The following is a 24,964-nucleotide window of genomic DNA, read 5'->3' as shown; positions in this document are numbered from 1 at the left end:
GGATTTTGCTGGATTACAGAAAAAAGGAGTCCAACGTGAGACACATTCTCTCAAAAATCAATTTGTCATATAATCCTATAATTATTACTACGAGGTTCCTCGGTCATATTCTAATTTATGGGATATAGTTTGATTGAGTAAAGCTTAATAAATATGAAAAATTAAAGACCATTTTTTATGAATAACCCAACTGTATTTGAATCGAGGTGTATATTCATCCTCGTCCGTAAGCAGAGTATGGAATTAAAGCGTCATGCAATCGTGATCGAGTGAGGAACGAAACTTAGGACACTTCCCAATTTTAGTGGATTACAGAAAAAGGAGTCCAACGTGAGGCATACGAATCAATTTGGCATAATTATTAGTATTACTCCTACTTTCTCTGTACTCATCTGATTTTATTAAATGAGTAGAGTCTAAACTCTAACGAATATGAGAAAATTTTATAATATTTAAAATTATTTTTAAAATAAATGAAATTTTAATTAAAAGAATATATATATATATATATATAAATATTGAATATTTAAATGTGGCCGCTAATTAGAACATTGTAGCACCCCTCACTTTAATAGTAGGTTGTTTTTTTTATTTTAAAAATTATTAATCTAATGTTGAAAAAAACGAAGTTAACATGATGGTTTAAAAATTCTAGTATATATTAATTGTGCACAAAACGTAAACTCAAAAATAAAATTAAGTCATACGGGTACAAAATGAATTTAAATTCAATATGCTAACGGTATATAAAAAATATTTATATAGTCAGATCATGTATAAGATAATTACGAATATATCTTTATGATAAGTATTATTGGTAACTTAATTTAAAAGGTAGTGTGGAAAAAAAATCTTTACATTATTGTCATGTCTATTCACAAAAATTATGATAGATGTTTTTAAGAATATTTGCTCGAGTATTTCAATTTATTTATTTTTTAAAAAGAAAACCTATTCTTAAAAGATTATATTTAAGTGAACCAAATTCAAAGACGAGTCTGATCTTGTGATGGACCAGGAAGCTTTCACACAAAGAAGGGTTCACTTCAGTAACCACCAATAACATAATCCTAATGATGACGACACATTTGCGTCGGAAAGTCCCAGATAAAGTGCTCTCTAACAAAGACAAGTTTATGTCACGACACTTCTGTCTTAGCGCAAAACTAACTTATGTTTGGGGCATTATATCTTGCGAAGCTTTTCTTGAAGGGTAAAAATTAAAGACCATTTTTTATGAATAACCCAACTGTATTTGAATCGAGGTGAATATTCATCCTCGTCCGTAAGCAGAGTATGGAATTAAAGCGTCATGCAATTGTGATCGAGTGAGGAACGAAACTTAGGACACTTCCCAATTTTAGTGGATTACAAAAAAAGGAATCCAACGTGAGACATACGAATCAACTTGGTATAATTATTGGTATTACTCCTACTTTCTCTGTACTCATCTGATTTTATTTAAATGAGTAGAGTCTAAACTCTAACGAATATGAGAAAACTTTATAATATTTAAAATTATTTTTAAAATAAATAAAATTTTAATTAAAAGAATATATATATATATGGCCGCTAATTAGAACATTGTAGCATCCCTCACTTTAATAGTAGGTTGTTTTTTTAAAAAAAAAAATTATTAATCTAATGTTGAAAAAAACGAAGTTAACATGATGATTTAAAAATTCTGTGCATAAAACGTAAACTCAAAATAAAATTAAGTCAGAAGGGTACAAAATTAATTAAAATTCAATATGCTAACGGTATATAAAAAATATTTATATAGTCAGGTCATGTATAAGATAATTACGAATATGTCTTTATGATAAGTATTATTGGCAACTTAATTTAAAAGGTAGTGTGGAAAAAAAATCTTTACATTATTGTCATGTCTATTCACAAAAATTATGATAGATGTTTTTAAGAATATTTGCTTGAGTATTTCAATTTATTTATTTTTTAAAAAAGAAAACCTATTCTTAAAAGATTATATTTAAGTGAACCAAATTCAAAGACAAGTCTGATCTTGTGATGGACCAGGAAGCTTTCACACGAAGAAGGGTTCACTTCAGTAACTACCAATAACATGATCCTAATGATGATGACACATTTGCGTCGGAAAGTACCAGATAAAGTGCTCCCTAACAAAGACAAGTTTATGTCACGACACTTATGTCTTAGCGCAAAACTAACTTATGTTTGGGGCATTATATCTTGCGAAGTTTTTCTTGAAAGGTAAAAATTAAAGACCATTTTTTTATGAATAACCCAACTGTATTTGAATCGAGGTGTATATTCATCCTCGTCCGTAAGCAGAGTATGGAATAAAAGCGTCATGCAATCCTGATCGAGTGAGGAACGAAACTTAAGACACTTCCCAATTTTAGTGGATTACAGAAAAAGGAGTCCAACGTGAGACATACGAACCAATTTGGCATAATTATTAGTATTACTCCTACTTTCTCTGTACTCATCTGATTTTATTTAAATGAGTAGAGTCTAAACTCTAACGAATATGAGAAAACTTTAAAATATTTAAAATTATTTTTAAAATAAATGAAATTTTAATTAAAAGAATATATATATATTGAATATTTTAATATGGCCGCTACTTAGAACATTGTAGCATCCCTCACTTTAATAGTAGGTTGTTTTTTTTATTTTAAAAATTATCAATCTAATGTTGAAAAAAACGAAGTTAACATGATGGTTTAAAAATTCTAGTATATATTAATTGTGCACAAAACGTAAACTCAAAAATAAAATTAAGTCATAAGGGTACAAAATGAATTTAAATTCAATATGCTAACGGTATATAAAATATATTTATATAGTCAGGTCATGTATAAGATAATTACGAATATATCTTTATGATAAGTATTATTGGTAACTTAATTTAAAAGGTAGTGTGGAAAAAAAATGTTTACATTATTGTCATGTCTATTCCCAAAAATTATGATAGATGTTTTTAAGAATATTTGCTCGAGTATTTCAATTTATTTATTTTTTAAAAAGAAAACCTATTCTTAAAAGATTATATTTAAGTGAACAAAATTCAAAGACGAGTCTGATCTTGTGATGGACCAGGAAGCTTTCACACGAAGAAGGGTTCACTTTAGTAACCACCAATAACATGATCCTAATGATGATAACACATTTGCGTCGGAAAGTCCCAGATAAAGTGCTCCCTAACAAAGACAAGTTTATGTCACGACACTTATGTCTTAGCGCAAAACTAACTTATGTTTGGTACATTATATCTTGCGAAGCTTTTCTTGAAGGGTAAAAATTAAAGACCTCTTTTTATGAATAACCCAACTGTATTTGAATCGAGGTGTATATTCATCCTCGTCCGTAAGCAGAGTATGGAATTAAAGCGTCATGCAATCGTGAACGAGTGAGGAGCGAAACTTAGGACACTTCCCAATATTAGTGGATTACAGAAAAAGGAATCCAACGTGAGACATACGAATCAATTTGGCTTAATTATTAGTATTACTCCTACTTTCTCTGTACTCATCTGATTTTATTTAAATGAGTAGAGTCTAAATTCAAACGAATATGAGAAAACTTTATAAAATTTAAAATTATTTTTAAAATAAATGAAATTTTAATTAAAAGAATATATATATATATATATATTGAATATTTTAATATGGCCGCTATTTAGAACATTGTAGCATCCCTCACTTTAATAGTAGGTTGTTTTTTTTATTTTAAAAATTATTAATCTAATGTTGAAAAAAACGAAGTTAACATGATGGTTTAAAAATTCTGTTCATAAAACGTAAACTCAAAAATAAAATTAAGTCATAAGGGTACAAAATGAATTTAAATTCAATATGCTAACGGTATATAAAAACTATTTATATAGTCAGGTCATGTATAAGATAATTACGAATATGTCTTTATGATAAGTACTATTGGCAACTTAATTTAAAAGGTAGTGTGGAAAAAAAAACTTTACATTATTGTCATGTCTATTCAAAAAAATTATGATAGATGTTTTTAAGAATATTTGCTCAAGTATTTCAATTTATTTATTTTTTTAAAAAGAAAACCTATTCTTAAAAGATTATATTTAAGTGAACCAAATTCAAAGACGAGTCTGATCTTGTGATGGTCCAGGAAGCTTTCACACGAAGAAGGGTTCACTTCAGTAACCACCAATAACATGATCCTAATGATGATGACACATTTGCGTCGAAAAGTCCCAGATAAATTGCTCCCTAAAAAAGACAAGTTTATGTCACGACACTTATGTCTTAGCGCAAAACTAACTTATGTTTGGTACATTATATCTTGCGAAGCTTTTCTTGAAGGGTAAAAATTAAAGACCTCTTTTTATGAATAACCCAACTGTATTTGAATCGAGGTGTATATTCATCCTCGTCCGTAAGCAGAGTATGGAATTAAAGCGTCATGCAATCGTGATCGAGTGAGGAGCGAAACTTAGGACACTTCCCAATATTAGTGGATTACAGAAAAAGGAATCCAACGTGAGACATACGAATCAATTTGGCATAATTATTAGTATTACTCCTACTTTCTTTGTGCTCATCTGATTTTATTTAAATGAGTAGAGTCTAAACTCTAACGAATATGAGAAAACTATATAATATTTAAAATTATTTTTAAAATAAATGAAATTTTAATTAAAAGAATATATATATATATATATATATATATATATATATATATATATATATATTGAATATTTTAATATGGCCGCTACTTAGAACATTGTAGCATCCCTCACTTTAATAGTAGGTTGTTTTTTTTATTTAAAAAATTATTAATCTAATGTTGAAAAAAGCGAAGTTAACATGATGGTTTAAAAATTCTAGTATATATTAATTGTGCACAACACGTAAACTCAAAAATAAAATTAAGTCATAAGGGTACAAAATGAATTTAAATTCAATATGCTAACGGTATATAAAATATATTTATATAGTCAGGTCATGTATAAGATAATTACGAATATATCTTTATGATAAGTATTATTGGTAACTTAATTTAAAAGGTAGTGTGGAAAAAAAATGTTTACATTATTGTCATGTCTATTCACAAAAATTATGATAGATGTTTTTAAGAATATTTGCTCGAGTATTTCAATTTATTTATTTTTTAAAAAGAAAACCTATTCTTAAAAGATTATATTTAAGTAAACCAAATTCAAAGACGAGTCTAATCTTGTGATGGACCAAGAAGCTTTCACACGAAGAAGGGTTCACTTCAGTAACCACCAATAACATGATCCTAATGATGATGACACATTTGCGTCGGAAAGTTCCAGATAAAGTGCTCCATAACAAAGACAAGTTTATGTCACAACACTTATGTCTTAGCGCAAAACTAACTTATGTTTGGGGCATTATATCTTGCGAAGTTTTTCTTGAAGGGTAAAAATTAAAGACCATTTTTTATGAATAACCCAACTGTATTTGAATCGAGGTGTATATTCATCCTCGTCCGTAAGCAAGAGTATGGAATTAAAGCGTCATGCAATCGTGATCGAGTGAGGAACGAAACTTAGGACACTTCCCAATATTAGTGGATTACAGAAAAAGGAGTCCAACGTGAGACATACGAATCAATTTGGCATAATTATTAGTATTACTCCAACTTTCTCGGTACTCATCTGATTTTATTTAAATGAGTAGAGTCTAAACTCTAACGAATATGAGAAAACTTTATAATATTTAAAATTATTTTTAAAATAAATGAAATTTTAATTAAAAGAATATATATATATATATATATATATATATATATATATATAAATTGAATATTTTAATATGGCCGCTAATTAGAACATTGTAGCATCCCTCACTTTAATAGTAGGTTGTTTTTTTTATTTTAAAAATTATTAATCTAATGTTGAAAAAAATGAAGTTAACATGATGGTTTAAAAATTCTAGTATATATTAATTGAGCATAAAACATAAACTCAAAAATAAAATTAAGTCATAAGGGTACAAAATGAATTTAAATTCAATATCCTAACGGTATATTAAATATATTTATATAGTCGGGTCATGTATAAGATAATTACGAATATGTCTTTATGATAAGTATTATTGGTAACTTAATTTAAAAGGTAGTGTGGAAAAAAAATCTTTACATTATTGTCATGTCTATTCACAAAAATTATGATAGATGTTTTTAAGAATATTTGCTCGAGTATTTCAATTTATTTATTTTTTTAAATAGAAAACCTATTCTTAAAAGATTATATTTAAGTAAACCAAATTCAAAGACGAGTCTTATCTTGTGATGGACCAGGAAGCTTTCACACGAAGAAGGGTTCACTTCAGTAACCACCAATAACATGATCCTAATGATGATGACACATTTGCGTCGAAAAGTCCCAGATAAAGTGCTCCCTAACAAAGACAAGTTTATGTCACGACACTTATGTCTTAGCGCAAAACTAACTTATGTTTGGGGCATTATATCTTGCAAAGTTTTTCTTGAAGGGTAAATATTAAAGACCATTTTTTTTATGAATAACCCAACTGTATTTGAATCGAGGTGTATATTCATCCTCGTCCGTAAGCAAGAGTATGGAATTAAAGCGTCATGCAATCGTGATCGAGTGAGGAACGAAACTTAGGACACTTCCCAATTTTAGTGGATTATAGAAAAAGGAGTCCAACGTGAGACATACGAACCAATTTGGCTTAATTATTAGTATTACTCCAACTTTCTCTGTACTCATCTGATTTTATTTAAATGAGTAGAGTCTAAACTCAAACGAATACGAGAAAACTATATAATACTTAAAATTATTTTTAAAATAAATGAAATTTTAATTAAAAGAATATATATATATATATATATATATATATATATATATATATATATTTTGAATATTTTAATATGGCCGCTAATTAGAACATTGTAGGATCCCTCACTTTAATAGTAGGTTGTTTTTTTTTATTTTAAAAATTATTAATCTAATGTTGAAAAAAACCAAGTTATCATGATGGTTTAAAAATTCTAGTATATAGTAATTGTGCATAAAACGTAAACTCAAAAATAAAATTAAGTCATAAGGGTACAAAATGAATTTAAATTCAATATGCTAACGGTATATAAAAATTATTTATATAGTCAGGTCATGTATAAGATAATTACGAATATATTTTTATGATAAGTATTATTGGTAACTTAATTTAAAAGGTAGTGTGGAAAAAAAATGTTTACATTATTGTCATGTCTATTCACAAAAATTATGATAGATGTTTTTAAGAATATTTGCTCGAGTATTTCAATTTATTTATTTTTTAAAAAGAAAACCTATTCTTAAAAGATTATATTTAAGTAAACCAAATTCAAAGACGAGTCTAATCTTGTGATGGACCAAGAAGCTTTCACACGAAGAAGGGTTCACTTCAGTAACCACCAATAACATGATCCTAATGATGATGACACATTTGCGTCGGAAAGTTCCAGATAAAGTGCTCCATAACAAAGACAAGTTTATGTCACAACACTTATGTCTTAGCGCAAAACTAACTTATGTTTGGGGCATTATATCTTGCGAAGCTTTTCTTGAAGGGTAAAAATTAAAGACCATTTTTTATGAATAACCCAACTGTATTTGAATCGAGGTGTATATTCATCCTCGTCCGTAAGCAAGAGTATGGAATTAAAGCGTCATGCAATCGTGATCGAGTGAGGAACGAAACTTAGGACACTTCCCAATATTAGTGGATTACAGAAAAAGGAGTCCAACGTGAGACATACGAATCAATTTGGCATAATTATTAGTATTACTCCAACTTTCTCGGTACTCATCTGATTTTATTTAAATGAGTAGAGTCTAAACTCTAACGAATATGAGAAAACTTTATAATATTTAAAATTATTTTTAAAATAAATGAAATTTTAATTAAAAGAATATATATATATATATATTTATTGAATATTTTAATATGGCCGCTAATTAGAACATTGTAGCATCCCTCACTTTAATAGTAGGTTGTTTTTTTTATTTTAAAAATTATTTATCTAATGTTGAAAAAAATGAAGTTAACATGATGGTTTAAAAATTCTAGTATATATTAATTGTGCATAAAACATAAACTCAAAAATAAAATTAAGTCATAAGGGTACAAAATGAATTTAAATTCAATATCCTAACGGTATATTAAATATATTTATATAGTCGGGTCATGTATAAGATAATTACGAATATGTCTTTATGATAAGTATTATTGGTAACTTAATTTAAAAGGTAGTGTGGAAAAAAAATCTTTACATTATTGTCATGTCTATTCACAAAAATTATGATAGATGTTTTTAAGAATATTTGCTCGAGTATTTCAATTTATTTATTTATTTAAATAGAAAACCTATTCTTAAAAGATTATATTTAAGTAAACCAAATTCAAAGACGAGTCTTATCTTGTGATGGACCAGGAAGCTTTCACACGAAGAAGGGTTCACTTCAGTAACCACCAATAACATGATCCTAATGATGATGACACATTTGCGTCGAAAAGTCCCAGATAAAGTGCTCCCTAACAAAGACAAGTTTATGTCACGACACTTATGTCTTAGCGCAAAACTAACTTATGTTTGGGGCATTATATCTTGCAAAGTTTTTCTTGAAGGGTAAATATTAAAGACCATTTTTTTTATGAATAACCCAACTGTATTTGAATCGAGGTGTATATTCATCCTCGTCCGTAAGCTGAGTATGGAATTAAAGCGTCATGCAATCGTGATCGAGTGAGGAACGAAACTTAGGACACTTCCCAATTTTAGTGGATTACAGAAAAAGGAGTCCAACGTGAGACATACGAATCAATTTGGCATAATTATTAGTATTACTCCTACTTTCTCTGTACTCATCTGATTTTATTTAAATGAGTAGAGTCTAAACTCTAACGAATATGAGAAAACTTTATAATATTTAAAATTATTTTTAAAATAAATGAAATTTTATTTAAAAGAATATATATATATATATATTGAATATTTTAATATGGCCGCTAATTAGAACATTGTAGCATCCCTCACTTTAATAGTAGGTTGTTTTTTTTATTTTAAAAATTATTAATCTAATGTTGAAAAAAACGAAGTTAACATGATCGTTTAAAAATTCTAGTATATATTAATTGTGCATAAAACGTAAACTCAAAAATAAAATTAAGTCATAAGGGTACAAAATGAATTTAAATTCAATATGCTAACGGTTTATAAAAAATATTTATATAGTCAGGTCATATATAAGATAATTACTAATATATCTTTATGATAAGTATTATTGGTAACTTAATTTAAAAGGTAGTGTGGAAAAAAAATCTTTACATTATTGTCATGTCTATTCACAAAAATTATGATAGATGTTTTTAAGAATATTTGCTCGAGTATTTCAATTTATTTATTTATTTAAAAGAAAACCTATTTTTTAGAGATTATATTTAAGTGAACCAAATTCAAAGACGAGTCTGATCTTGTGATGGACCAGGAAGCTTTCACACGAAGAAGGGTTCACTTCAATAGCCACCAATAACATGATCCTAATGATGATGACACATTTGCGTCGGAAAGTCCCCGATAAAGTGCTCCCTAACAAAGACAAGTTTATGTCACGACACTTATGTCTTAGTGCAAAACTAACTTATGTTTGGGGCATTATATCTTGCGAAGCTTTTCTTGAAGGGTAAAAATTAAAGACCATTTTTTAAGAATAACCCAACTGTATTTGAATCGAGGTGTATATTCATCCTCGTCTGTAAGCTGAGTATGGAATTAAAGCGTCATGCAATCGTGATCGAGTGAGGAACGAAACTTAGGACACTTCCCAATTTTAGTGGATTACAGTAAAAGGAGTCCAACGTGAGACATACGAATCAATTTGGCATAATTATTAGTATTACTCCTACTTTCTCTGTACTCATCTGATTTTATTTAAATGAGTAGAGTCTAAACTCTAACGAATATGAGAAAACTTTATAATATTTAAAATTATTTTTAAAATAAATGAAATTTTAATTAAAAGAATATATATATATATATATTGAATATTTTAATATGGCCGCTAATTAGAACATTGTAGCATCCCTCACTTTAATAGTAGGTTGTTTTTTTTATTTTAAAAATTATTAATCTAATGTTGAAAAAAACGAAGTTAACATGATCGTTTAAAAATTCTAGTATATATTAATTGTGCATAAAACGTAAACTCAAAAATAAAATTAAGTCATACGGGTACAAAATGAATTTAAATTCAATATGCTAACGGTATATAAAAAATATTTATATAGTCAGGTCATATATAAGATAATTACTAATATATCTTTATGATAAGTATTATTGGTAACTTAATTTAAAAGGTAGTGTGAAAAAAAAATCTTTACATTATTGTCATGTCTATTCACAAAAATTATGATAGATGTTTTTAAGAATATTTGCTCGAGTATTTCAATTTATTTATTTTTTTAAAAGAAAACCTATTCCTAAAAGATTATATTTAAGTGAACCAAATTCAAAGACGAGTCTGATCTTGTGATGGACCAGGAAGCTTTCACACGAAGAAGGGTTCACTTCAGTAACCACCAATAACATGATCCTAATGATGATGACACATTTGCGTCGGAAAGTCCCAGATAAAGTGCTCCCTAACAAAGACAAGTTTATGTCACGACACTTATGTCTTAGTGCAAAACTAACTTATGTTTGGGGCATTATATCTTGCGAAGCTTTTCTTGAAGGGTAAAAATTAAAGACCATTTTTTATGAATAACCCAACTGTATTTGAATCGAGGTGTATATTCATCCTCGTCCGTAAGCTGAGTATGGAATTAAAGCGTCATGCAATCGTGATTGAGTGAGGTACGAAACTTAGGACACTTCCCAATTTTAGTGGATTACAGTAAAAGGAGTCCAACGTGAGACATGCGAATCAATTTGGCATAATTATTAGTATTACTCCTACTTTCTCTGTACTCATCTGATTTTATTTAAATGAGTAGAGTCTAAACTCTAACGAATATGAGAAAACTTTATAATATTTAAAATTATTTTTAAAATAAATGAAATTTTAATTAAAAGAATATATATATATATATATTGAATATTTTAATATGGCCGCTAATTAGAACATTGTAGCATCCCTCACTTTAATAGTAGGTTGCTTTTTTTATTTTAAAAATTATTAATATAATGTTGAAAAAAACGAAGTTAACATGATTGTTTAAAAATTCTAGTATATATTAATTGTGCATAAAATGTAAACTCAAAAATAAAATTAAGTCATAAGGGTACAAAATGAATTTAAATTCAATATGCTAACTGTATATAAAAAATATTTATATAGTCAAGTCATGTATAAGATAATTACGAATATATCTTTATGATAAGTATTAATAGTAACTTAATTTAAAAGGTAGTGTGGAAAAAAAATCTTTACATTATTGTCATGTCTTCACAAAAATTATGATAGATGTTTTTAAGAATATTTGCTCGAGTATTTCAATTTATTTATTCTTTTAAAAGAAAACCTATTCTTAAAAGATTATATATAAGTAAACCAAATTCAAAGACGAGTCTGATCTTGTGATGGACCAGGAAGCTTTCACACGAAGAAGGGTTCACTTCAGTAACCACCAATAACATGATCCTAATGATGATGACACATTTGCGTCGGAAAGTCCCAGATAAAGTGCTCCCTAACAAAGACAAGTTAATGTCACGACACTTATGTCTTAGCGCAAAACTAACTTATGTTTGGGGTATTATATCTTGCAAAGTTTTTCTTGAAGGGTAAAAATTAAAGACCATTTTTTATGAATAACCCAACTATATTTGAATCGAGGTGTATATTCATCCTCGTCCGTAAGCAGAGTATCGAATTAAAGCGTCATGCAATTGTGATCGAGTGAGGAACGAAACTTAGGACACTTCCCAATTTTAGTGGATTACAGAAAAAGGAGTCCAACGTGAGACATACGAATCAATTTGGCATAATTATTAGTAATGCTCTTACTTTCTCTGTACTCATCTGATTTTATTTAAATGAGTAGAGTCTAAACTCTAACGAATATGAGGAAACTTTATAATATTTAAAATTATTTTTAAAATAAATGAAATTTTAATTAAAAGAATATATTCTTTTGTAAATTTCTTTCCAAATAAGTGAGATCTAACCTAAATAACAGATTGATAACGTCAGTAAATATTTATCAAATAAAAAAATATATCACTCTATTTAAAAATAATTTTTTTAATACACGAATAAAAGTTTTGGGGTACCTAGCTCAATATTGGAGCGATCCACATACTTTCTCTTTCAATAAAAACTTTAATAATAAAAGTTTCATAGTCAATAGTCATGTGTGAGTGATCCACATACTTCCTCCATTATTAGTTTGTGGCATGCCCAAATTCGCGGGATTTGGCTCCTCTCCATTTATTTTCTCTTCGTTTTCTTCAAGCTCTTGCTTTGATTGAGGAAACATGTCATAATTTAAAATTAGTGAATGAAGTTTAATTAACTAAAATAAGTCCTAAAATTAAAATAATTAACTACTTTCATATATTTTCTCTCAAAATATTTTTACAATCCCACAATTTTTGTACATTATCTCTTTCAAACTTTTCTTTCTTACCTTGGAGTAAACTCTCGCATTATACATCGTTTTTTTTCTTTCTTTTTGCTACTTTATCTCATCCCTTATTACGTTTAGCTTTAAATTCTTATGGGATCTGCTCACATTTACATTCAAAAATAGAAAATTAGAGGTGAACTCCAATATGATAATACAAATTAAAGAACTTTGCTAAATAATATTTGTCAAAAAAAATTTGGAAAAAAATAATTTAGACACTCAACTTCAAATTCTATGTTACTCCTTGAGAAGGTAAACCAACAAAAGTTATGGCTTTTTTTATATAAAAAAAAATCCTATCAATTAGAAAAATAAAGTTATACTTATATTATGAACTAGTTCTTGGGAACGTGCGTTGCACGTTTGTCCCCCACTACCATATTAATTTGTACATGCCTAATCTCATGCTGATAATTATTTATTAGATAATACTTCCTATGTCCCTAATTACTTGTCCACTTTTGAATTGACACACCTATTAAGAAAACATTTATTGACATAGTGAGTTTGTCATTTCACCCCTATTAATTATGAAGTGCATGAATTAAAAACTTAAGATTTTCAAGAAGTTCTACATTTTCCAAAGTAATTAATTGACGGTATAATAAGTAGAAAAAAATTGTCCTTTCTTAATTTGTCAAAATGGACAAGTAATTAGGAACAACTAAAAAAGGAAAAGTAGACAAGTAACTAGGGACAAGGGAGTACTGTTTATATAGATTCGATCAATATGACCTTACGGTAGCTAGTATCTAAATCATTGTGGATTCTCGGTATGTATGGAGAATTTACTATTTAATTCATTAGATATTTTATAACATTATTAATTAGATGTTTTATAAAATTATATATATTATTAAAAGTGGATAGTAGGGATAAAATGATAATTCAACTTTGGACTTTTCAATGTCCTCATTTACTGCTATTTTTGTTGCCTTTAAAAATGGTCCAATGCCTCATCTGTTACTTACAACAATAAATAAATAATTATAGGAGATGACAACACAAGCAAACTATTGAAAAAGATATGATGATATGATAAAATATTACTATATAACAGTTAATTATTTTATTATATTTTAATTTACAACAAAGGCAAAATCGTCAATAATAATAAAAAAAAAAACAACAACTTTTGGATGTGACCGAGTAATTAATCAATTCATATCAAATACACTTTTACCTTGATTCACCGGTGGCCATGGCCACCACTTTCAGCCAGCCTCCTCCGGAGACTGGTCAAACCCTAGCAGATCCAACGCTTACAAGAAACTATGCTGCAATTTTACGTCCAAGCTTAGTGGATACTAAACCAGTAACAATGAGACCAATTTCATATCTTCACGGGGAACCAAGAATTGTATGGGAAGAGGAGGAAGTCACACAGATGATTTACAAGGAAAATTTACAATATGCTGTGATTGGGAAGTTCTCTTATGGAATGCCAGAAATCAAGGAATTACGGAAGATAATCCCGAAACAATGTGAGCTAAAAGGAGAATGTATTATTGGATTATTGGGTACTCGACATGTTTTGATCAGAGCTGAGATTATGGAGGATTATGTCAAATTGCTTTCCAAGCCAACTTTTTATTTGACACAACGACAATGGTCGTATCCCATGAGGACACTCAAATGGGATCTATGTTCGACCCGGAGGAGGAAACGACAACAGCCATAGCATGGATATCCTTTCCGGGACTTCCACCTAATTTTTTTGTGAAGGAAGCGATTTTTTCTCTCGCTGCAGCAGTTGGTAAGCCATTGCAGGTGGATATGGCGACCAAAAATCAGACAAGACCCAGCTGTGCCAGGGTCAAAGTGGAGGTGGACCTTCTGGGAGAATTCCCAAAACGAATCAATATTGGGGTTAGGAAACAGTCTGGTGAGGTGGTGGAAAAGTGGATCAGAATAAAATACGATTATGTTCCTAAATACTGTGTGACTTGCAGGCTACAAGGACACAACGAACAAGAATGTTATGCGCTACACCCGGAATTATATCCAAAGAAGAATGAAGCTAGTATGGAGAATGAGTTGGAGAAGCAAGAAAATAAAAGTCACAAGGAGATGGGACAGACAATAACAGAGGGGGGCAAAGCTAAGGCAGGAGAGAAAGGGGAAACGGAACAAGCCAGGGAATAATTTCAGGAACAAAGAAATAGAAGGAATCACACAATTCTGAGATACAATGAGCACAGAGCCAGTACACAAGTTTGGAATCCTAAGCCAAAACTTATGGGGAAGGAAAAAGAAGGGTGGAAGTAGAATAATCAGTTTGAGGCACTAAAGGATCCAGATCAGATTGAGGAGACCATAGAGGAGACATCTAACACAAAAGTGAAAGTGTCAACAAGGAAGTGGGTGGAGGACTACTTCACAAGCCATGAAGCTTTAGGGAAAAGTTCAGTTGATCATGAAAAGGAGAATGATGGACAAGGGATAGATGATAAAACACAAAATAAGCAAGGAGAGGACACAATGTTTTTGAACAGAAATGAAGGCAAAGAAATTACAATATGGGACCCCGAGAAGGAGAGGAATAAAGAGTCAACACCAGACCCTTTATGCATAGTTGAGTCAAAATCGGGAGATAAAAGTATTCCAGATATTCATGAGCTGACGCCAACTCAGAAGCAAAGCTATCAGGAGGAAAAAGATGACGATATGGACATGAACATACAGAGTGCCAGCAAGGCATGGGACTTATCACCTCGACAGATGGAGGAGCTGAAAAGTGGTTATAAGAAGAATAGGATTATGCATACTATAATACCACTTCAGGTAAAGACAAGGAGGAGTAAGGAGAAGGGGTATATCATTACCCAATGATAGGACAAATATTATTTTGGAACATCAGATCTGTTAATTCTCAAAAATCATTTGAGAGATTAATAGAAATGAATAAGAGACATCATTTTTCACTCATTGCTCTTCTGGAACCTTTTCAAGATCTAGATGAGATAGAGGTTTATAAGAGGAGATTGGGTTTTGATAATGCAGTGAGGAATTCTTCATCGAAGATCTGGATTTTTGGAGGGAGTAGTGGACAGGTTATGTGACAAGGGATACTCATCAACAAATAACTTTGAAATTTCTTTTTCACAATAAACCATTCTCTATTACCTCTGTGTACGCAAGATGTACTGAGACAGATAAAATGGAGTTGTGGGAAGAAATAGAGGAGCTCTTAGGTAGAAGTAGTGACCCATGGATAGTGGGGGGTGATTTTAATGTGATACTAAATGCAGAGGAAAAGCTAGGAGGTCTCCCTTTTACTCATTCAGAGGCTGCTGACTTTGCACATTGTGTTAACAATAGTGCGCTTGTGGAATTACCAACCACAGGAAGCAAATTTACATGGTGGAATGGGAGGATAGAACAGGGATGTATCTTCAAAAGGTTAGATAGGGTTATGGTCAACCATGAGTTCCTGAATATACTGCCGAGTAGTAGTGTTCAACACCTAATTAGATAGGGTTTAGATCATGCTCCCTTACTAATGGTGTGTAGTTCTGAAGAAACAAATGTGGTCAAACCTTTTAAATTTCTAAATTTCTGGACTAAACATCCACAATTTTTAGAAATAGTAAGGAAAGCATGGTGCATTGATTTTGTTGGGAACCCATTCTTAGAATTTAAGGCCAAAATGAAGAAAGTAAAGACAACATTAGGGAAGTGGAACAAAAAAGTTTATGGGAACATTTTTGAGAAAATGGCTACACTTGAAGATATGATTAGGGTTAAGGAGATTCAACTCGAAATTAGCCCAACACAGGCTAATAGGAGTGATCTTAGTAAAGCTGAAGCGGAGCTCAAAATATATCTCAACATTCAAGAAGAATTTTGGAGGCAAAAGGCAGGTATGAGATGGTTCAAGGATGGGGATAGGAATACAAAATTCTATCATACATATGTCAAAGGGAGAAGGAAAAAGCTGCATATAGGAGAGATTCAATCCAATCATGGAGATGTTTTCAAGACTCATGACCAAATAGGAGAGACAACTGTTGATTTCTTTGGGGACCAGTTTTGAGAAGCAGATGTGATGAATAATTTAGAGATGATCGATAATATACCTCATGTGATCTCGGCAGAGCAGAATGACAACATGGAAGAACTACCAAGCTTGGAGGAGATTAAAACGGTGGTTTACAAGCTGAATGGGGACAGCACCAGTAGGCCAGATGGATTTTCAGGAGCTTTTTTCCAAGTGTGCTGGGAAATTATTAATGAGGACATTTCTAAAATGGTCAGGACATTTTTTTGTGGACAGACATTGCCCAGGTTCATTACTCATACAAATCTAATCCTGATTTTGAAAGAAGAAAATGTCCACAATTTTACTGATTTAAGGCCAATAAGTTTGAGTACTTTTATCAATAAAATCATCTCAAGATTGATACATGAAAGAATTGCTAATATCCTACCAACACTCATTTCCCCAAACCAATCTGGTTTCATTCGAGGAAGAAGCATAACAGAAAACGTGCTCCTCGCACAAGAAAGAATAAGAGATATCAATATGAGAAATAAGTGGCAGAATGTAGTGGTGAAGCTGGATATGGCTAAAGCATATGATAGGGTCTCTTGGATATTCGTTACGAACGTACTAAGGAAGTTTGGATTTTCGGAGAGAATGATTGACATGATTTGGAGATTAATATCAAATAATTGGTACTCAGTATTGATAAATGGGCAGTCTTATGGGTTCTTTCCGTCATCTAGGGGCTTAAAGCAAGGGGATCCCTTATCACCTACTTTGTTTATCATAGCTGCAGAGGTATTGGCCCGTGGACTGAATAAATTACATGAAGATGGTGAGTTTAGGGGTTATGGCATGCCGAAATGGTCTCCAAACATAAATCACTTGTCATATGCGGATGATACCATTTTGTTTTGCTCAGGGAATAAGAAATCTGTGAAAAAGATGATGAAGGTCCTAGCAGATTATGAACAAGTGTCAGGACAGATGATTAACAAGAACAAGTGTTTTTTCTACCTATATGAGAAGGCTCCTATTATATCAGGACAGAGACTAAGAAGATGGACGGGGATACAACAAGATCATTTTCCATTCACATACCTAGGATGTCCAGTGTTCTATGGGAGAAAGAAGGTATCACATTTTGAATACATCCTAGGTAAAATCAACAAAAGAGTGATGTGCTGGCAGAACAAGTTCTTATCTTATGGGGGAAGACAAATACTTATTGCTCACGTACTACAATCTATGCCTGTTTACCTACTATCAGCAATGAACCCTCCTAAAGGTATCATAAATAAGATTCATCAAATCTTTGCAAAGTTTTTTTGGGGGAAAATAGGAGGTTTGAAGGGTAAACATTGGGTGGCTTGGGACGACCTGTGTTAACCCCATAAGAAAGGTGGGGTAGGATTTAGATCTCTTCATGATGTTGCTAAGGCTTTGTTTGCTAAGTTGTGGTGGAATTTTAGATTGGCTACTAACTCATTGTGGGGAACTTTTATGTGGAACAAGTATTGCAAAAAAGATCATCCAGTCATGGCCAAAGGGAGTGGAGCATCACATATTTGGAAAATGCTGATTCAGATTAGGGAAGAGATGGAACAGGAAATTTGGTGGAAAATAAGAGCAGGAAAGTGTAGCGTTTGGTATGACAACTGGACACAACAAGGAGCTTTATACTTTATTGAGGATGGAGGCATAGAAAGATCAGACTTGGAGGTAAAAGATTTTAATGATATTAATGGTTGGAATAAAGAGAAACTTCAGAGTTTTATCTCTGAAGACATGACTAACTTCATTATTGAGAGTATCAAACCAGAGATTGGTTATGAAGCAGACTGCCCTATATGGATGAGCAATACCAATGGGGACTTCACAGTCCAATCAGCATTCAAGATGCTGAGGAAAAGGAGAGAGGAAAAAGAATGGTTGTCGAATGTGTGGATAAAGGGTTTACCTCTCAAAATCAGTTTCTTCCTCTGGAGGGTGTTGAGAAAGAGAATCTCCACAGATGATAATCTGAAGATAATGAGGATACAAATTGCCTCGAGATGTCATTGCTGTGAAGATTACGAACAAGAATCGATGGAGCATGTTTTTCTAACATCTCCCATAGCCCAAAAGCTATGGAAGAAATTTGCTTTCTGTGCAGGTATTGAACTAGATGGAGTGCATTTACAACAACTTATAAATTCATGGTGGAAGGTCAAGAGTACTACCAAAATACAAAAGATCTTCATAAAAAGTACCTGCGACTCTTCTGTGGGAATTATGGAAGCGGAGAATGCTAGGAGATATGAAAGAGATGTGAGTTTTTTCAAACTGGTTCAACAGTGTCAAAACACAATAAACCAGTTCATAAAACAAACCTACCCTTGGATTCAATTTCCAGCTACTTGGGAGGAAATGGTTATTTTTTTCACACATTACAAACCTAAACTATTCCATAAAAGTGTGACCTGGAAGATGCCAGAAGCAAGCTGGTTTAAGTGCAACACAAATGGATCATCAAGAGGTAATCCAGGAGTCAGCACTTATGCTTTTTGTATAAGATATGAAAGGGGAGACTTGGTCTTTGCAGAAGCTCAGGAGATAGGAACTACCATAAATAATATGGCGGAGGCGACAGCTGTTCAGAGAGGGCTTAATTTCTGTATAAAAAACAAGCTCAGGAGGGTCATAATTGAAACAGATTCACTAGGTATCAAGAAAATGATACTTAGGGAATGGAAAATACCTTGGGAGATGCTAGAAATAATGGACGATGTAACACAAATGGTGGAACAAAACAGCTTCAAAGTTCAGCATGTATATAGAGAAGGTAATCAATTAGCAGATGCCATTGTTAAAAGTGCATACAGTATGTTGCAGATACAGGAATACATGCAATTTGAGCAACTACCAGCAAAGTGTAGAAAGATTCTAAACATGGATAAAGCACAAATCACGAATTTGAGAATCAAGACAAGAAAGATAACAGATATAAGCAGCCAACATGGATGACAGATACATTAATCAAGAAGTGGATAGTCTTGCCATTTTTTATAGTTACATTACAATTTTGTGCCACTACCAGGGCATTAAATTGGTGAGAAAAAAAGAGCTACCTAGTCTTGGATATGAGTTTGCAAAGAGTTCCACCAGCAAAAGTCGAGGACCACACATTCAGAATCGATTCCAATACGCACCTTCTAGTGTCAAAGAGAGGAAACTCGAGAGCAACATATTTAAATCTATAGCTATCCACGCTGTGGGATTTAGATATCAAGGCAGAAATAGGAAAGGAGACATACTTGAGACATGGAAGTCGAAGCATTGGATTAAGCTCCTCTTAGACTACAGATGGAACTTTGAATCGATACATACACCTACAAAAAAGGGAAAGATTAGATGCTCAAAGAAGGAGGAAGATAAACAGGGGCAGTACCTTTTGAAGCAGTTGAAGAAGAGTAGCATCACACACCCATGGTTGAATACTGCTCCAAAGAAGGCATCGGAGAAACGGAAAATTCTCGAAAGGAAGAAGCAAGAAGGAGGAGCAGCTAGAAACATGAAAAAAGAGATTTTGGAAACAAAATTTAGGGATAGAATTGGGAATAGGGTTAAATTTAGAAAAAGGATAATCATATATGGGTTAACTTTCCAATTTGAAAATTGGGCCAGGAGGACTTGTACTGTGTTTCTTTTTATTGAATAAAAGAGCTTCGAGCTCAAATTTGGTTTAAAAAAAAAAAAAAAACAAAGGCAAAATCGTTATCTAACCCTAAAGGTAAGAACTTCACACTTTTGGTGTAATACAAGAATTCATTAGAAATTGCATTTCCCATGAATATAATAGTCTTTAATCACAATGATCCTACAATTTTGTATCAAGATCAGGATCATTGTGAAACGTTATATTATATCTTGAAAATCAATTAATAAATCAATCAGTGTAAAGATATAAATTATGATGCACTATAGGAATAAGACTTCTATGGAAATTCTTTTTTTCTTTTTGTAGGATATATGTGTTGCTTATAATAAATAGTAATAAAACCTCTTTCAACTTAGTGGAGAAATATCTTTTGTATGAGTATGGAGCTAAAGAAAAAAAACAGACAAAAACAGATTCATCCATAAAAAATTCCAACACAGAGAATGGCTAGAGTCAACAGAGCAGTACTTCAGTGCACAACCCTCAAATCTTCAAGATCTCAAGTTCTCAACATACATAGACAAGAAAGTTCAAGAAATGAATGCTAAGGACATCAAAATTCAATTTTTCACCTTCTTGACAAACTTAAATCCAACACCACAAACAAATATCAAAGACACACACACATATACATATTTAATGACACATAGAGATAGACACAAACCTGAATTGAGGAAATGGTTCATATCTTTCTCGCAATGTTTCTGCAAATGTAGCGAAATGGCACAAATAATAAAAGGGCAAACTACATAAATCCCACTAGTTTAGGTCCTAATTACTTAGATTCCTGATAGTTTTAGATATTACTTCCTCTACCATATTTCATACTTAAGATACATGAGTTTAAATCTGTGAGATACATGTATCTGCCGAATTTAAAATTGAGATACGTATTTTATTTGTTTAAATTAATAGGTTGTAACTGATTTCCTTAATATAAGGCGGAAATCAAGGAGTGTATCTATGTTTAATTAATTTCATTTTATTATTATTTGAAATAATAAATTCATTAATATTATTAATAAAAGACAAAAACGTGTATATCTCGGTCATGCAATTTGATTAATTTCATTTTATTACTCTTAAAATAATAAAATTCATTAATTTGATGTATCTATTATCAATATATGATGTATCCAACAAACTAAACACTTAGATACATGAGTATCATACACGTACATTCATATGTATCATAGAAGTATCTAATATTAATTTTGTGTATATGTTATATGTGTCTAGTATTAATTTCATGTATCTATTTATATGATATAATATTAATTTCATGTATCTATTTATATGATCTAATTTTAATTTCATTTATCTTTTATATGTATCTATTATTAATTCGATGTATCAACTATCAATTTCATACATTATATTCAAAATCATGTATCTCATATACATAGTAAACGCACATATAATTATGTGTATCTAATTATGAAATGTAATTGAAACACACGAATTTAAGAACAAATCACGACTGTGGAGTATTTGTCTTATCATTAATCCAAAAAAAGGTTAAAAAATTCAAAATTCTCCCTTTCTTTAAGGATCTGAAATTTTTTCTCATAGATGCATATAATCTTAACTCAGATACATGAACTCTTAACTAGATACATGTACACCTGATGTGTATCCAACATTGTTGCACTTGATGTGCATCTAATGGTGTATTTTTTTCTCTTAATTAAAGCTTGGCGTAATTCTTCATCTTGATTGAGTCATTCCTATACTTAGATCTATTCTCAACTTGAATGTTGGCGGATGAAGAGTCAGTCCCTACAATGAGAAATTGATGAGTGAAAATGAGCAAATAAAAGTTGTTTGATTTAGTATAGTATATTGTTAAGGTGTAGTACCTTTGACGAGAATCATCCGATTTTGGGAATGTTCAACCATTAAAGTGTCCGAGAAACAACAAAGTCAAAAAATATAAAACCTAATTTGTAAAATTCTATAAAATTGAACTTCAGAACATTATGAACTCTAACTCAGATACACAATCAAAATAAGTGAGAATAATAAAATAATCGAAACAAACCTATATGTATAATGTTGATTTGAACATGCAAATATATATTGAGAGGATGAAGGAAGAAAGAGGGAAAAGATGAATTAAGGAAGAAGGAGGACTGGGTTTACGGAGGAAACAACATATCTGTGAAAAAAGAAGAAGATGATTTGACTTGTTAATGGATATGGACCATTAATTAAGGAGTAGATAATTATTCAATTCCTTATTTAAGGAATTTGTGTATCTGATTAAATTTTTTAAAATATATGATATAATTATTAAAAATGGTAATATATGATTATTTTAAACTAGAGGTAAATATAGTATATATGGTAGGGATGTATGTGTAGTTATGTAGTTTATCCATAATAGAAATTAATATCACATAATGTTAACTTACATTAAAAATATACTCACTTAAGAGGAAGGATAAAAAAGAGCACAATTTTCATCAAAATCTGAACCAAAAGCCATCTCTAGTCATGGATATAATTAGATGAGAATGAGAATAGTGCAACAGAGCTATATAATACTAATTAAATTAGGCAACTGAATAGTCAAGTTTAAAAATTAATATTCAAAGCACCTCATCACATTCTCTAGGAAATTTGTATATAATGAAGATAAAATAATAGTTATTGTAATTAAGTTTGCTGATGTATAATGTAGGGAAAAGAGTTCGAAATATATTCGAACTTTGATCGAAATTGATGTAACAATCTCAAACTTTGAGCATGACCTATTACCGTTCTGCATTATTTAATAATGTATTTTAAAGGTATATATGTGTCCACGTGGACAAGTTACTATTTACAATGATGCAATATTTATGATGTCCACGTGGGCTCATATATACCTTTAAAATACACTATTAAATAGTGCATGGGGTAAAAGGTCCTTCCCAAAGTTTGGTATTGTTACAGCGATTTCAATCAAAGTTCTGATATATTTCAGATATTTTTCCCTATATTGTATATTAAGTACGTTGCATGCATAGTTAATGGATAGTGGAAAAGACTCAACGAAATTATTTTTATTTATTCACAATATTATTGAAATTTTAGATTAGATAGATATGATTTAATAATTAGATTATCACTTAGTGTAGGAGCAAAATGGTAATCCAACTTTCAATGTTGAAGCTTCCCACTTATATAATAATATAATAATAATATGATATAGAAAAAATATTGTCGACAAACATATATTGCGATGCTCTTTATCTTTCCTTTTCCATTTGCTTACAAAAAGTTCTACCACATGTTATCTACCTTTTCTCCTCTTGCAAAAAAAAAAACACGAGATTTTGTTCAAAAGTTTCAAGCAAGACGAGTTGAGCTGAATTTGAACGGACTAAAATGAATTGAATAGGAATTTATACCGAGGATAAAAAGGACTTTCGCCAAAATTTCTCATCCTCCTCCACCTTCCTCTTCTTATTCTAATCTTTTAATTTTCTCCTTCCATTGTTTATTTGTACTTGATATTGAGTGAGTGATATAAGAATGTGGAATCCAACTATTGAAAATTGTTGAGTTTGCTATTAGAATCAAATTCAAAGTTATGTACGTGTGGAGTGGATTTGGAACAATTTTAAAGTGAAAATGAGTTTGAAATACAGATATGCATAAGGAGATAGGTGAGCGAGAGAGGAGATAGGTGATCTAGAGAGTTAGTGCATTCCAAATACATGTGAATTACACTTGGATATAGTAAATCTGGAACAAATTACGTCTAATTTGACCTATATGTATCCAAAATATATGTATCTGAGTGCGTCGGATACATGTGTTTGGTAAATAAAAAGTGGTATGGAAAATATAATTTCCTAATAAACTTATGTGAGCATACGTAATTAATAATGAAAATTGTATAAAATAGCAAACTATTAATTCAAATTAAATGTTATAACCATAGTTTCATTTAATTGTAATCCGTAGCAAACACTTGTCATTCGCCTCTCCCTAGAGAATCTCGCTCGCCACTCTCCCTCGCGTCTTTCACTTTATACAAACACAAATGTATAAATTGCGTTTGTGTTTGTATAAAGCGAGAGAAAACTGTATATACAAATACAAATACATATATTTTAGTCCTATACACTTATAATTATACAAATACAGATTTTCCCCTACCAGTTCTCTTTTGCCTTTCTCTTTTTCTCGCTTTATACAAACACAAATTATACAAATTACAATGTATATTTTGTGTTGTATAAGGCGAGAGAGAGAGAGAGAGATTTGATATACAAATGTATTATTTCGATTCAATTGTCTACAAATTCAAATTTTATGCAGATATACAAACACAATCATTGAGACATATGCATAGTAGTTACATATATACAATTATCTAACCGATATACATATACAATCCCTGCGCTTTTATACAAACGAATGTCTGCCTGCGATTTATACAAATCTGATGCTCCATAGCAAACATAAATTTTACTATGGAGCGCAAATATGCAAATTATAGCTATAGCATACAAATATGGTTTTTATGTTTGCTAAAGCAAAAATTTACTCTAATTAATATCTAAACCAGTGGATTTGTGTTGTTGCTCTAGAAAAATGTTCTTTTTCTATTATAGCACTTTATAGAAAATTATAGTACTTGAGTAATTTTATTATGCATAGAAT

The 24,964-nt window shown here is 30.8% G+C and overlaps 1 protein-coding gene across 1 annotated transcript; it reads left to right on the top strand.

Annotated features, from left to right (window-relative positions):
- Positions 1-15,783: 15,783 nt before the first annotated feature.
- On the top strand, positions 15,784-16,659 carry LOC125813996 (uncharacterized). Its single transcript, XM_049493475.1, has 2 exons — positions 15,784-16,025; positions 16,137-16,659. Exons 1-2 carry the CDS (start codon positions 15,784-15,786, stop codon positions 16,657-16,659), a joined length of 765 nt encoding a protein of 254 aa, XP_049349432.1.
- Positions 16,660-24,964: the final 8,305 nt, after the last annotated feature.

The sequence above is a fragment of the Solanum verrucosum genome, unplaced genomic scaffold (assembly GCF_900185275.1).
Source record: "Solanum verrucosum unplaced genomic scaffold, falcon-dt-bn FXZP01000205.1, whole genome shotgun sequence".
In the NCBI taxonomy this organism is placed as follows: domain Eukaryota; kingdom Viridiplantae; phylum Streptophyta; class Magnoliopsida; order Solanales; family Solanaceae; genus Solanum; species Solanum verrucosum.
Note: the sequence above shows the minus strand (reverse complement) of the source record. Positions and strands in the feature narration are given on the sequence as shown.